Source organism: Vitis riparia, chromosome 3, assembly GCF_004353265.1.
Source record: "Vitis riparia cultivar Riparia Gloire de Montpellier isolate 1030 chromosome 3, EGFV_Vit.rip_1.0, whole genome shotgun sequence".
NCBI classification, from domain to species: Eukaryota; Viridiplantae; Streptophyta; class Magnoliopsida; order Vitales; family Vitaceae; genus Vitis; species Vitis riparia.
This window is the reverse complement of record NC_048433.1, coordinates 14070997-14084092: the sequence shown is the minus strand read 5'-3', so window position 1 is coordinate 14084092 and position 13096 is coordinate 14070997. Positions and strand designations below refer to the sequence as shown.

The following is a 13096-nucleotide window of genomic DNA, read 5'->3' as shown; positions in this document are numbered from 1 at the left end:
ATGCAAGTTGATATATGTTGGCCCCAATTGTCTTTCTTAGTATTCCTATTTTTCTTTGCTTAATATGATGAAAAATAAGGCTTCTCGATTACCTTGTGAAATGCCCAAGATCCAAATTGGTTGTTTCATTGACCAAATTTTGTACCTCATGTCATGAATGGAACTACAAATACAATTACCATTCTTTTCTCACAGCACAACAACCTTGGCCTTCATTTTCATGAGAAAAAACAAAACTTTCAAGAGAAAAAATACATTTGTTTCTTCAGAAATAAAAATTGTATTCTTTCTTGGTTTTCTGGGAGAGAAGAAAAATACATTTCGTCACTTTCATTTTCAGAGAGAAGAAAAAACACATATTCTTTCTTTCAAGTTTTTCAGGGAGAGAGAATTCTCACACACATAGAAAAAAAAATTATTTTTTTAATAGTGGCAGTTTTTGGATAATTTTAAAACTCTTAGAAACTACTCCTCCATTTTCTCACATTTATTAGGTCCGATTGGGTCAGCCCACTTAGGCACCTAAACCCAACTCCAACATAATCAATTGTCATTTTGTTGATTAATGTTAGTCTATCTATCTATAATTGACAAGAAGAAAGGAGAATCCTTTTATATGATAGAGCAGACCAATTTAAGCACTTCATAATTTTTGAATTCCAAATTATTTTTAAAAATTGTTAAAATCATTAATAAATTAAAAAAAAAAAAAGTGTCACTGGATTTATAATTCATTTTTTTAGTTGAAAAATTTACAAAAGTATAATTATATGTAGAAAAGAAATAATAGAGTCATTATAAACCAATTTTTATCCATAAATTTCTGGTAGTAATAAGTTTATTATTTGAGTTTTAAATTATTTTAAAAAAATATTGGACTTGTTAATGAATCTAACATATTAAGTCTTATTTAATTTGGAGTTCATTTGACTAATTATAAAAAAAATCAAGAATTAATAATTTTATATAAAAGAGAAATAATAAAGTTGTTTTAAACTAATTTTTGTTCATAAATTTTCGGTATTAATGAGTTTATTATTTAAGTATTTTTTTTTTTTAAATTAATAGACTTGTTAACAAATCCAACACATTAAGTCTTGTTTAATTTGAAGTTAATTTACTTAATGAAAAAAATTGAAAAATAATGATTCTATGTAGAAGAGAAATAATAGTGAGGGTGTGTTTTTCTATTATTTTAAAAAACCGGTGATAACAACTTTTACTTGTTCTCTAAAAGTTGTTCTCTATTTCACTTTATTTTTAAAAATTAAAACAAAGAATAATAACCAAACAATATTATGGAATTTTAAAAACCGTTTCCTATTTTTAAAAATAGAAATATGTTTTTAAAAAATCCGCTAAACAAGCTCTAAGTGTGCTTTTAGTTTTTAAACTTACAATATCTTATGTAAAAAGTATAGGTTTATTTTATATCTTTAAAAATTACTTTCAAAATATTTTAATTTTTTTTAAAAATAATTTTTAAAATCATTACTTTTTAAATGAAAGCCTTTATTTTAGAAACAAAAAATAAAAAGTATATCCAAGTGAACAGTATTTAACTATGATGATTTATTTAATTGTTAATGGTACTTAACAAAAAAAATACAACTAGAGGTTATTTGTAACAATCATAAACATCTTATTAGCTTACAAGTCTTAAAAAATGTTCATATTTTTATTTACTTCTTGACGAGCATTCACATAATTGCATGTTTCCTAACTTTCAAGTACTCAAAGTACATAAATTTTTTTGTGTTGATTACTTAATGTATTAGTTAATTTTATTCCCTTTATTGATGTTTTGACTAAATACACCTAATTTTCGTTGGTTTGAAATATTATCAAATATATTTTTTATCATTCTATCATTTTCATTTGTTATTTTCATTCACCTTTCATCTCACTCAAAATAAGAGAGGTATTTGATGAAATTTTAAAACAATGAAAGCTAGGTCATGAATAGTTATATTGATATTTCTTCTACATACAAATACAATTTTTTTAAATTTGTTAATGAGTCTAACAATTTTTGTTTTAAAATTAAAATTTAAAAATCGAGTCAACTAATATTAAAATTTCTTAGACTAGACTAGTATTAAGTTTAGTATTTTGGACTAGTAAATCTTATTATTAATTGGTTGGATTTTTTTAAAAATAATTTAAATTATTAGACTCCATATTCAATTTAATGCATAAAATCTAGCTTGATTTATAGTTCATTTTCGTAATGAGAAATTCTGAAAAATATAGTTGTATGCAAAATTGACAGCCATTTAATTTTGGCCAATTCTAGTATAGAGAAGTATGGTATTAATTGGTTGAATTTTTTAGTTCTAAATTATTTTTAATTATTTGAAAAAATTATTACACTCATTAACAAATTTAAAGCATAAAGCCTTCCTTAATTTGGAATATGGTTACATACTATGAAAATTAAAATAAATTAATGAACCTATTGAGGGAATTACATGAGCAAATATATCAAACTTGTACTACTCAAGCCATTGAATGCTCATTCTCAGGTAAAAATTGTATTTTATGATAAAAAACTTAATTTATTGATATATTTATGTGCATTTAAAAAATTTGTAGTTTATAATTTAACACTATTTGAAATAAATTGAGATTCATGTGTGATTTAAAATATAATTTATTATTTATTGTTAAATTATTTTAAATATTAATATTTTTTTAACAAAAATATATATAATATTAATATTAATTTTGAAAAATAATAATTAAAAAATACCTAGAATGTGGGTTCCTATTCTTTTAAATCTTCATGTCACTCATTGACTGCTACATCGAATGCCTAATTGATTTGTTTTGCTTAGAGATGATGGGTTCAAGATGGGTCACTCCCATCTCATCTTTGTTTTGTTTATATAAAGTAATTTTCATCCCCACCCTCATAAAAATATTAAATGGCTAGGGTGGGGCGAGCATAAGAATTTTGTATGGTCATCTTGCCCATTTAATTTTTTTAAATTAAAATTTTAAAAATATTATATCATAAAATATTATAATTTTTATAACTTATTTTATTAAAAAGTTTTTTTTTTGTTATTTTTATGTGTGGGAAAATTTTAAAAATTAAATTAAATCATTTTTAAAATTAATTGTATACATAATTGATAGAGGTAGAGCGAGGTGGGGCATAACAATACTTGAACATGCTCGAAATGTGTCACATTAGGGATGGGATGGAGTGAACACCTAAAAAAACTTGCTCTATTGTCATCCTTAGTTTTTCCTTATTGAGATAAATTTTAAATTGGTGTCACCTTTGGATAAAAAAATATGTTGAAACTTTGTTATAAAATCGAGAAAGAAAATATTTTATTGAAAAACCAATGAAAGTTGAAATTTTTATATAAAATTGAGAAAAAAATATTTTTATTACAAAACAGGTTGAAAATTGAAACTTTTTATAAAATCAAGAAAAAAATTATTTTATTGAAAGGTTGAGATTAGTCTTAAATGATCACATGGGGTTTTTAGGTTAAATAAATAACTAGACCACCTTTATTGATTTTGAGTGATATGAGCATCTCTTATCATTTGCAGTGCATATATTGGGTTTGAGGAAATCCACTCCCTTGGTGGTAACGTTTGGTAGTTGGGGTCTGTTTCTTTTCTTTTTTTAGGGAAAATCATGTGATCATGTGTCGGAAAATAAATAAAAAATTAAAGTTTTTGGAAAACCAAACATCTCAGTATTATTTATAAACGTTAAACATGAAATGATAATATATAATAAATAATTAATTAAAAAAAATTAACATCAACATAAATACAATCCAACATTGTATACTTTGATGGGTTGGCCTGGTGATGTCCAGTGCAAAAGCCGAAAGCCTTTGAAAAGCTCTTTAATAATTCGTATCCCACATAGTCCACTGCTCATTTTCAGTTACAGCCTTGCAGCCTGCAGGTATACAAGCATGGAGAGCTCAAAGCCTCACGCAGTACTCCTAGCAAGCCCTGGTTTGGGTCACCTCATCCCCGTCCTGGAGCTTGCTAAACGCCTGGTAACACATCATGCCTTCCACGTTACTGTCTTCGCAATCGCTGCGTCTGCGTCACCTGCAGAAACCCAGCTTCTCCGTTCTGCTACCAGTTCCAAACTCCTACACGTAGTTGAACTTCCCCCAGTCAACATATCCGGCCTAGTTGACGCCGATGCAGCGGTCTTTACTCGGATTGCGGTCATGATGCGCGAGGTCATACCAAATTTCAGGGCAGCGATGTTCGCAATGAGGGTTCCTCCTTCGCTCTTCATCGTAGACTTGTTCGGATTTGAAGCGCTTGAAATAGCAGAATTTGATATGCCCAAGTACACTTTCGTGCCGACAGCTGCGTGTGCTCTAGCACTGACGTTATATGTGCCAACCCTAGATGTGGAGGTGAAAGGAGAGTATGTAGATAGAGCAGAGCCGCTTCGCCTACCCGGTTGCAAATCTGTTCGGCCGGAAGATGTGGTTGATCCGATGATGGAGAGGAGGAATCAGCAGTACCTCGAGTACATCCGCATGGCAATTGGGATCCCTAAGGCTGACGGAATTCTGTTGAACACATGGGAAGATCTGGAACCCACTACGCTTAGAGCCCTAAGGGATCACAAGGCAATGGCTCAGTTCGCGAAGGTACCTATTTACCCCATTGGTCCACTCATAAGGTCGGTCGGACAAGAAGAAGTGAGGACAGAGTTGTTGGATTGGCTAGACCTTCAACCCATCGATTCCGTTATTTATGTATCTTTTGGGAGCGGTGGAACGTACTCATCGGAGCAACTCGCCGAGCTGGCGTGGGGATTGGAGCTGAGCCAGCAAAGGTTCATTTGGATGGTCCGACCGCCCATCGAAAACGATCATTCAGGATCATTTTTCACAACAGGAAAGGGAGGGGAGCACCCATCAGATTACTTGCCAGAGGGGTTCCTTACCCGGACCAAAAACGTGGGAATGGTGGTGCCACTATGGGCACCACAAGTGGAGATCCTCAGCCATCCATCTGTTGGAGGATTTTTATCACATTGCGGTTGGGGTTCTACATTGGATAGCATACTGAATGGGGTGCCGATGGTCGCATGGCCCTTGTACGCGGAGCAACGATTGAATGCTACCATGCTGACGGAGGAGCTGGGAATTGCAGTCCGGCCGGAGGTGTTGCCCACAAAGAGGGTGGTTAGGAAGGAGGAGATAGAGAAGATGGTGAGAGATGTTATAGAAGAGAAGGAGTTGAGGGAGAGGGTAAAAGAAGTGATGAAGACTGGAGAGAGAGCTTTAAGAAAGGGTGGGTCCTCCTATAATTCACTCTCTCAAGTAGCTTCGGCAGCAACATCCTTCCATAAGGAGTACAGGAGCCCCGTGAAGCACTGCCCTTAGCTTCTTCTTCTTCTTCTTTTCCTTTTTCTCTTTCTTTCTTTCTTTCTTTCTTTCGTTGGGGTTGTTGAAAGATTTTTTTTTTTTTTTCTTTTTGCTTAAGTTGGGATTCCTTTCAAACTAATCGGAAGAAAGTATTAAAAATGAGATCAAGCACAAATACACTTAATATTACTACTGGATTATACTCTTTGATAAATACCTCTTCAATAGTGAATGCATCTTTCTCCTTCCATCTCTTAGTTGGTCACCAACAATTTAATCACTGAATAGACTCTGCTAAGTCGTCTCCAGGGTTTAAAATGTGGGAAAATTTTGCCAAATGTCGGTAATGTCCGAAGCAAAATTTGCAACCAAAAGCTCGAATAGAGAAGAAATTGAAAAAAAAATTTGAAAAATCGCTAAAATATCGATGATAAATTAGTAAAAGCAATAAAATCGTGGGAAGAATAGCAGGGGAAATGGGCCATGGAAAAGCAGCAAAAAATGGGCGAAAAATCGCTAACTCTTATCTCCTCCTTCATTCAATGACTAGATTCAAAAGATGAAGATCCAATGACTTAGAATTCCACCCATGTTTTTGTAAAGCTATCCAACAATCGGAATTATTTCCATGTTTTTAATTATTATTTTTTTTGTAATTTATCTTTTATTTTAAATTTATATTACCCTTATATTTCATATTATTGTTTTATTTTTAATTATTTTTCATATTTATCTCATTAATCCTATTTTAAAAATTACCATACTTCACTTTTTATTTTTTTTTATATTTACCTTGATTTAATTTTGAATATTTTTTTATTTTAAATATTAAAAATATAAATTGATTCAAAAATTGCTAAAATATAAAAAAATTAAGGAAGTTATAATATTTTATAAATTAAAATTAATTTGATAAGATAAATTATTAATATAATTTTTAATAATTTTAATTATTTAAATAAATTAATGTCAATAGAAAAAAGTTGTCACCACAAATTTGTAATAAAATTTTAGAAATTAAATCTCAAATATTATGTAAATCTTAGAAATGATTTAATTTTTTTTATTCAAAATATAGAAAAACATATTTTAATAAAAGTAGTTTTTAATTTTTAAAATAAATGAATATAAGTATATTAAAAGAATTTAAGATATTTTTTTACAAAAATTGATAAATATTATTCTTGACATTACCTATATAAATTACATTTATAAAATAACTTTAACATATATATATATATATACATCTTGACCCAAAATCAAATTTAATTAATAATTAATGACAAATGCGGAAGAAAGATGTTTTATGAATTGACAAGTCATTAAAGGTGTGTGAATGAGGGATTTTTAGCTTTCCACTTTTATTGACTAAAAATAATTACATCTTCACAAACAAGGGGAAAAAAATTGATTGCATCATTACTTTAATTTCCAACAAACTTAATTATGACATGATTATTAATATTTTTTTATAGGAAATTGAAGGACAAAATAAAAATAGAAAAGAAATGGGATAGAATGAATAAAAGTTGAGAACAATAAATTCTATTAAAATGTTTACAAGATTACAAGGAAATTGAATGAAAAAGAATTGATTGATTCAACGTGTTTAGAAATTGTGAGCAAATATTTATGTTTACCATAAAGAAAATAATAATTGTACCCATACACCTACTTTTCTTTATTTCTTTTCAAATGAGGCAGGTGTACAAAGAGGAAAGATAGCCTTGAAGAAGGCATAATTGTATCTTAGAGGATTTGAGATAGAGATGGCAATGGGACAAATTTTTCTTGGTACTTGCCTTGTTCCTAATGGGATGAGTTTGAAAGAAGCACAAACAAGTTACGGATGAGCTTAGATTTTTATTTATTTATTTTGTAAAAAGACAAAATAACCTAGGTTTGATTTAGAATGGGTTTGGGTATTGTCTTCTCTTGTCTTGCTCTACCCCAATTATATATATAATTAAATAAATAATAATTTAACTTTTTCTTTCTTTTTTAATACATCTAAAATAATAATAAAAAAATCTTATATGAATAATTTATAAAATTATAACATTTATTCATTTATAAACTATAACTGTTTTGAAATAAAATATAAAATATAAACTAAATAAAGTGGGGTACATGTATAAGAAATTTCCGTGTTCACCTTATCCATTTAAGGTGTATTGCTTTTTTTTTTTTCTTTTTTTTTTTATGGGAATGAAAATTGATTTAAATAATTAGCGCAAGATTGGGATGGAGTTGATAGACTCCAAAGCCACTTTGTTGTCATCCCTAATTTGAGATTTTATTTTTCAAAACCTAAGGTACAATCAAAATTTATACTTCCCTACCATACCTAGATTCTATATAAAATGAAATAAATTTTGATTTAATTTAGTTATTTTCATTTTCCCTTTTTAAACATATAAAGTAAATTTTCAAGTCTACTTTTTATAAAAAATATACGTAAAGTTTTTTGTTAAAAATATAATTTTTTATTTATAAATTGTTTTTTTTTAGTATAATTGAAATTTTAAAATAATGCAATTGAGAATTTTTAACTCAAGCATGTATGGGAATTCACTTTTCTACATCATTCTACCTCATTTTGCAGTTAGGAAAGTGATGAGAATGTATTTGAAAATTAGGGTAGGTCAAGAGTGGAGGATGACCACTTTGTTGACATCCCTAATATATGTTTTCATATATTTAAAACTTTAATCAAGTTAGGTTTTTATGCATTATGCAAGTGCTATTAATTCAATGAGTCAAGTCAATCCACTTAGATGTGTCTAGAAAATAGAAGATAAGAAAGAGAGGTTATACTATCTTTAGCTTTAATTTTCTAACAAATATGGTAATAGTAAAGCCTTCATTCAATGAGTCAAGTCAATTCACTAAGATGTGTCTACAAAATAAAAGACAGTACCCACACTTAGCTTCAATTCCATTTCTACAAAATAAATTTGTCTATTCTTTAGTGTTGAAATTTTGATTTAATTATTAATAATTGGTCGAAAACTTATGTCATACATAACCAAATGCATTATCCTTTATTTTGTTTTAATTTTCATGAATAAAAATTAGTTTTAGAACTAAAGAAATATTTTTAAAATTCGAATGTTGAACTCTAATATACCTTTGATATCCTTCTATTATATTGTTTGGATGAATCATAAAGTATCCAAATACCAAACAAAAGCATTGTGTAAGGAAAAAAAGAGATAATATGTCACACAAACTTCTAAATAAAGGATAAAATAGACATCTAAAGAACATAAGTAATCATAAAAATAAAACAAGAAACCTATCACATCCCAAAATCAATCATAGAATGAAGGACACATCGATTTGCATTCAACCATGCTAATATGGCAAGAACAAGAGTTGAAGTCCTGCAATTAACACAAAGTAAAAATTAGTGTTCATCAAATTTGAAAAAATCTCTTCAGTTAGTTGCATGGAAAGAAAATTTGCATTAGCATTCATGATTTATAAAGTATATCCCAAGGATATGTAAAGGCCTACTTTTCTTTGACAATTGTTAGCCTTCAAAAACAAGTACAAATGAAAGGGAAGGAGAGAGGGAGATAATTGTACCATTTAGCTTTGAAGACTCCTTTGTAATCTTGCCATATTTATTGCTATAATCACGTAGAACCAATCTTTTATTTTATTCAAGAATTGGAAATAAGCATATCTCCATGAGTTGTTGAGTAGTAAAGCTCCACACACTCCCCAAAATCCAACAATGAATCCAAGAGCAGCACTAACATAAAACCACATGTCATTTCCATCTTGCTGAATTTTGTCTTCAATGTTATGAGTGGGAGAATCTTGCTTTATTTTATCTTCAGAACACTTTTTCGGAAGAGGCGATCCACAAAGTGCAAGATTTCCCTTGTAGGAATCAAAATTGAAGCTTTGAAGTTGAGTACCTTGTGGAATTTTACCGGACAAGTTGTTGTCAGAGAGATCTAAGACACTTAGACCACTTATTTCAACAAGGCTAGTTGGAATTTCGCCAAAAAGTTGATTTTGAGACAAATCAAAAACCTCTAATGATTTCAATTGACCAATTCTTGCAGGGATCAATCCAGTCAAATTGTTCCTTGATAAGTTTAATGAAACCAATTCTACAAGATCAATTACTTCTTCTGGAATTTCCCCCCATAGTTTGTTGCTTGAAAGATCTATACTCTTTACAAGCCCAAGGGTACTTTTAAAATCAAATTCTCTTCCTTTCCATTTAACCAATGCCTTATCAACATAAGAGGCGTTCATAGGTATCAATATAAATGTGGAGCCTCTACCATCGTACCGTGTAAATGAATAATTATGAGCAATGGTCAAGCTTCCTTTCTTAGTCATGGCAGTGAAACTACCAATACATCTCGGAACAACACCTAACATATTGTTGCTAGAAAGGTCCAATATTTGAATATTTTTCAATTGGCATAGCTTTGGACATATACCTCCAGTGAATCTATTAGATCCTAGGTTTAGAACAATCAGATTTGGGAGGCTTCCTCCAATCCATTCTGGTATTTTTCCTGATAACCTATTTTTTGCCAAATCAATGAACCTCAAACTTGTACAATTCTTAAAAGATAAAGGCAATTCTCCAATTAAATTGTTGTTGCGCAAATGCAGTGTTTGAATTGATTGCAAGGAGCCAAATGAATTTGGAATATGCCCAGAAAATCTGTTATTTTCCAAATTAAGAACCACCAAGCTTTCCCACTGCGCCCAACAATTGGGCAGCCTTCCCGACAACAAGTTGTTTGAGAGGTCAAGGAGGAGAAGTGATGGATTAACAACTGTACATAATAAAGAAATGGACCCCGATAACTTGTTATTGGAGAGATCTAACCATCGTACATCATAAGGAAGTTGTGGTATTGAACCCTCAAAACAGTTTGAGCTCATATCTATGTTAGAAAAAGAACCCAATTTTGATGATAAATTCGGTAAGGTCCCTTTGATCCGATTGTTGGAAATACTCAAGGTTTTGACAGTTGAGGTGGTTACATTCCAAAACCAGTTTGGGAGGACATCTGAAATTTCAGAATTGGAGATATCAAGCTCTAACAAGCAGTTTTGAGTACGAAGCCAACTAGGAAAATGAGGTCCCAATTTGCAGGAGGCTAATAGTAGATGAAAAAGTTGAAATGGAGGAACCCATTCCAAGCTCATGTTGAAAGTGAGAGAGTTGGAAGATAAGTCTAAATAGGACAACTGGGATAGATTAAAGAGATGGGCTTCAGAGATAGTGCCTTGCAATGAATTTGAGGCAATATCCAAGGATTCAAGTTTGGCCAACTGTCCAATACTTTCAGGTAAAGTTCCATTTAGTTGATTCAAATCCAGGTGTAACTCTGTCAAGGATGAAAATCCAATGAGAGTAGGAACTAACCCACTTAATTGGTTATCCGATAAAGACAAAGTCTCTAATGTGTCATTTGCACATGCCACAAAGTCTGGTGCAAGCTGTCCAGAGAGATTGTTTCTATCCAACTCTAATGCTTGTAAGTTACATAAATTGCTCAAGGATTTTGGAATCTCACCTTGAAGATGATTCTCAGAGAGAGAGAGTTTTTCAAGAGAAACCATGTTCCCGAATGTATCTGGAATTGAGCCCTGTAGTTGATTGCGAGAGAGATGAAGATGTGAAATTAAAACCATCTTCCCAACTGTATCTGGAATTGAGCCCTGTAGTTGATTGTCAGAGAGATCAAGATGTGAAAGTAAAACCATATTCCAAATTGTATCTGGAATTGAGCCCTGTAGTTGATTGCGAGAGAGATCAAGATGTGAAAGTAAAGCCATCTTCCCAACTGTATCTGGAATTGAGCCCTGCAGTTGATTGAAAGAAAAATCAAGATGTGAAAGTAAAACCATCTTCCCAACTGTATCTGGAATCGAGCCCCGCAGTTGATTGTTAGAGAGGTCAAGATATGCAAGTGAACCCATGTCTCCAATTGCATCCGGAATCTCACCATCAAGTGTGTTACTAGAGAGATCAAGATATTCAAGGGAATTCATGTTTCCAAAAGCATCTGGAATCGAACCATTTAAACCACCCATAGAGAAATCAAGATGAAGGAGGGTGGTACTAAAGTTGAACAACCATGGGTATATTGAAGAAATGGTCCAATGATTCTCAGAAAGACAAAGGAAAACAAGAGGGACAGAGGAATTCCCATGGGAAAGAGAAGGAATGGTGAGTGAAGGGATGGGAGGGAGATTACAATATTGTAAGTTCAAGTGAATGAGAGAAGGGAGTTCATTAATTGCTTGTGACCAGTGGATGGCTTCACTAAGGTTGACATAACTCAGGTCAAGATGTCTTAAAGAAGAAAGACGAGAAAGCCACTCAAGGTTCCCAGAATTCAAATAATTATCGCTGAGATCAAGGGAAAGCAAGTTGGAAAGATTTCCCAATTGAGTGGGAATAGTTCGAGCGAAATGGGCACAAGAGAGATTGAGGTTCTGCATTCTGCTGAGGGAACCAAGGAATGGAGGTATGTCCCTCCATTCAAAATTATTATGGCTAAGATCCAAATGAGTCAAGTGCTCCAATTCAAGCAGCGAAGGACTTATCTTACCTCTTAGATACTGGTATTGATGAGTATTTTTAGACCAAGAGGCTTGAAGATGAAGGATGATGATGTGACCTGATTGGTTACTACACTGGACTCCTCTCCATTGGCAACAATCCCTGTTATCATGTTCATCTCCCCAAGAAGAAAGAAGGCCATGGTCATCCACAAGGCCATGTTTAAAGTGAAGGAGAGCTTGTCTCTCCCTCTCTATGCACCTAGTAACTTTCCCCAGGCCAGGTTTGGCACATAGCAGCAAAAGCACAAGAAAGCTAAGAAGGTCTTGAAAGGACCATCCTGCCATTGTTTGCAAGTAATACAAGAAAGGCTTTGCAACTGCTGTTTTTTTCTTCTGAATTCCCATAACACCAAGCACTCACATATATATACTATCTGTTTTTGCCTGTAAGTTTGACTCTACCATATGAACGCAATACCTAGATTCCTTCCACTTTAAAAAAGAAGCATAATTTTAACATTTTAAGAATCTTAATATATTAAAAATGGCCTCCTGCATGATATTTGCGGATTCTACTTTTTTTCTTGAAGTGGATAAATCATATCAATAAGTGTGGTGGCATCTTCAGGAGTTCTTTTCAGCACTATTAAAATTTATATATATTTTATCTTTATTTTTTTTTATGGTTAATAAGTTGTCTCAAATAGAGATTAAATCTCATTAAGCTTCATTTTTATAAGTTTCATATTAAACTGTTTTTTCTTTTAAATGTTATAAATTCTTCTGAAAACTATTTTTCAAATAACTTTTGTCAAGTTAATTGAAATTCTAGCAAATCTCCAATGTTTGATTTTCCTATATATCATTCCTTAAGCTCAACTTATTTAAATTCATTAACATATCTTGATCCAGAATCAAATTTAATTAATAATTAATGGCAAATGAGGAAGAAAGATGTTCTATGAATTGACAAGTCAACAAAGGTGAGTGAATGGGACTTTTTAGCTTTCTACTTTTATTGACCGCATATAATTACAAATCTTTGATCTCTTATTTTAAGTTATATCAACCTATTGAAACCCCGTTACAAAGAAAAACATATTAATCAAAACATCTTCACAAATTAGGGGAAAAAAAGAAGTTGATTGCATCATTACTTTAGTTTCCAACTA

General features: G+C 31.3%; 2 protein-coding genes across 2 annotated transcripts; one reads left to right on the top strand and one right to left on the bottom strand.

Moving 5' to 3' along the window:
- Positions 1–3875: 3875 nt before the first annotated feature.
- Positions 3876–5534, top strand: LOC117911727 (anthocyanidin 3-O-glucosyltransferase 5-like). Its single transcript, XM_034826128.1, has one exon. It carries the CDS (start codon positions 3948–3950, stop codon positions 5388–5390), a length of 1443 nt encoding a protein of 480 aa, XP_034682019.1. The 5' UTR covers positions 3876–3947; the 3' UTR covers positions 5391–5534.
- Positions 5535–8673: 3139 nt separating this feature from the next.
- LOC117910967 (receptor-like protein EIX1) lies at positions 8674–12269 on the bottom strand. The gene is made up of 2 exons (XM_034825142.1): positions 10687–12269; positions 8674–8758 (listed from the first exon to the last, which is right to left on the bottom strand). Exons 1-2 carry the CDS (start codon positions 12267–12269, stop codon positions 8674–8676), a joined length of 1668 nt encoding a protein of 555 aa, XP_034681033.1.
- Positions 12270–13096: the final 827 nt, after the last annotated feature.

Excerpts from the sequence above, each read along its gene's own strand:
- LOC117911727 (XM_034826128.1), top strand. The coding sequence starts at position 3,948 with ATGGAGAGCTCAAAGCCTCACGCAGTACTCCTAGCAAGCCCTGGTTTG.
- LOC117910967 (XM_034825142.1), bottom strand. The coding sequence starts at position 12,269 with ATGGCAGGATGGTCCTTTCAAGACCTTCTTAGCTTTCTTGTGCTTTTG. Across the intron at positions 8,759-10,686 it reads TTACCTGAAAGTATTGGACA|GACTTCAACTCTTGTTCTTG; the intron begins GTTGGCCAAACT and ends TGTTAATTGCAG.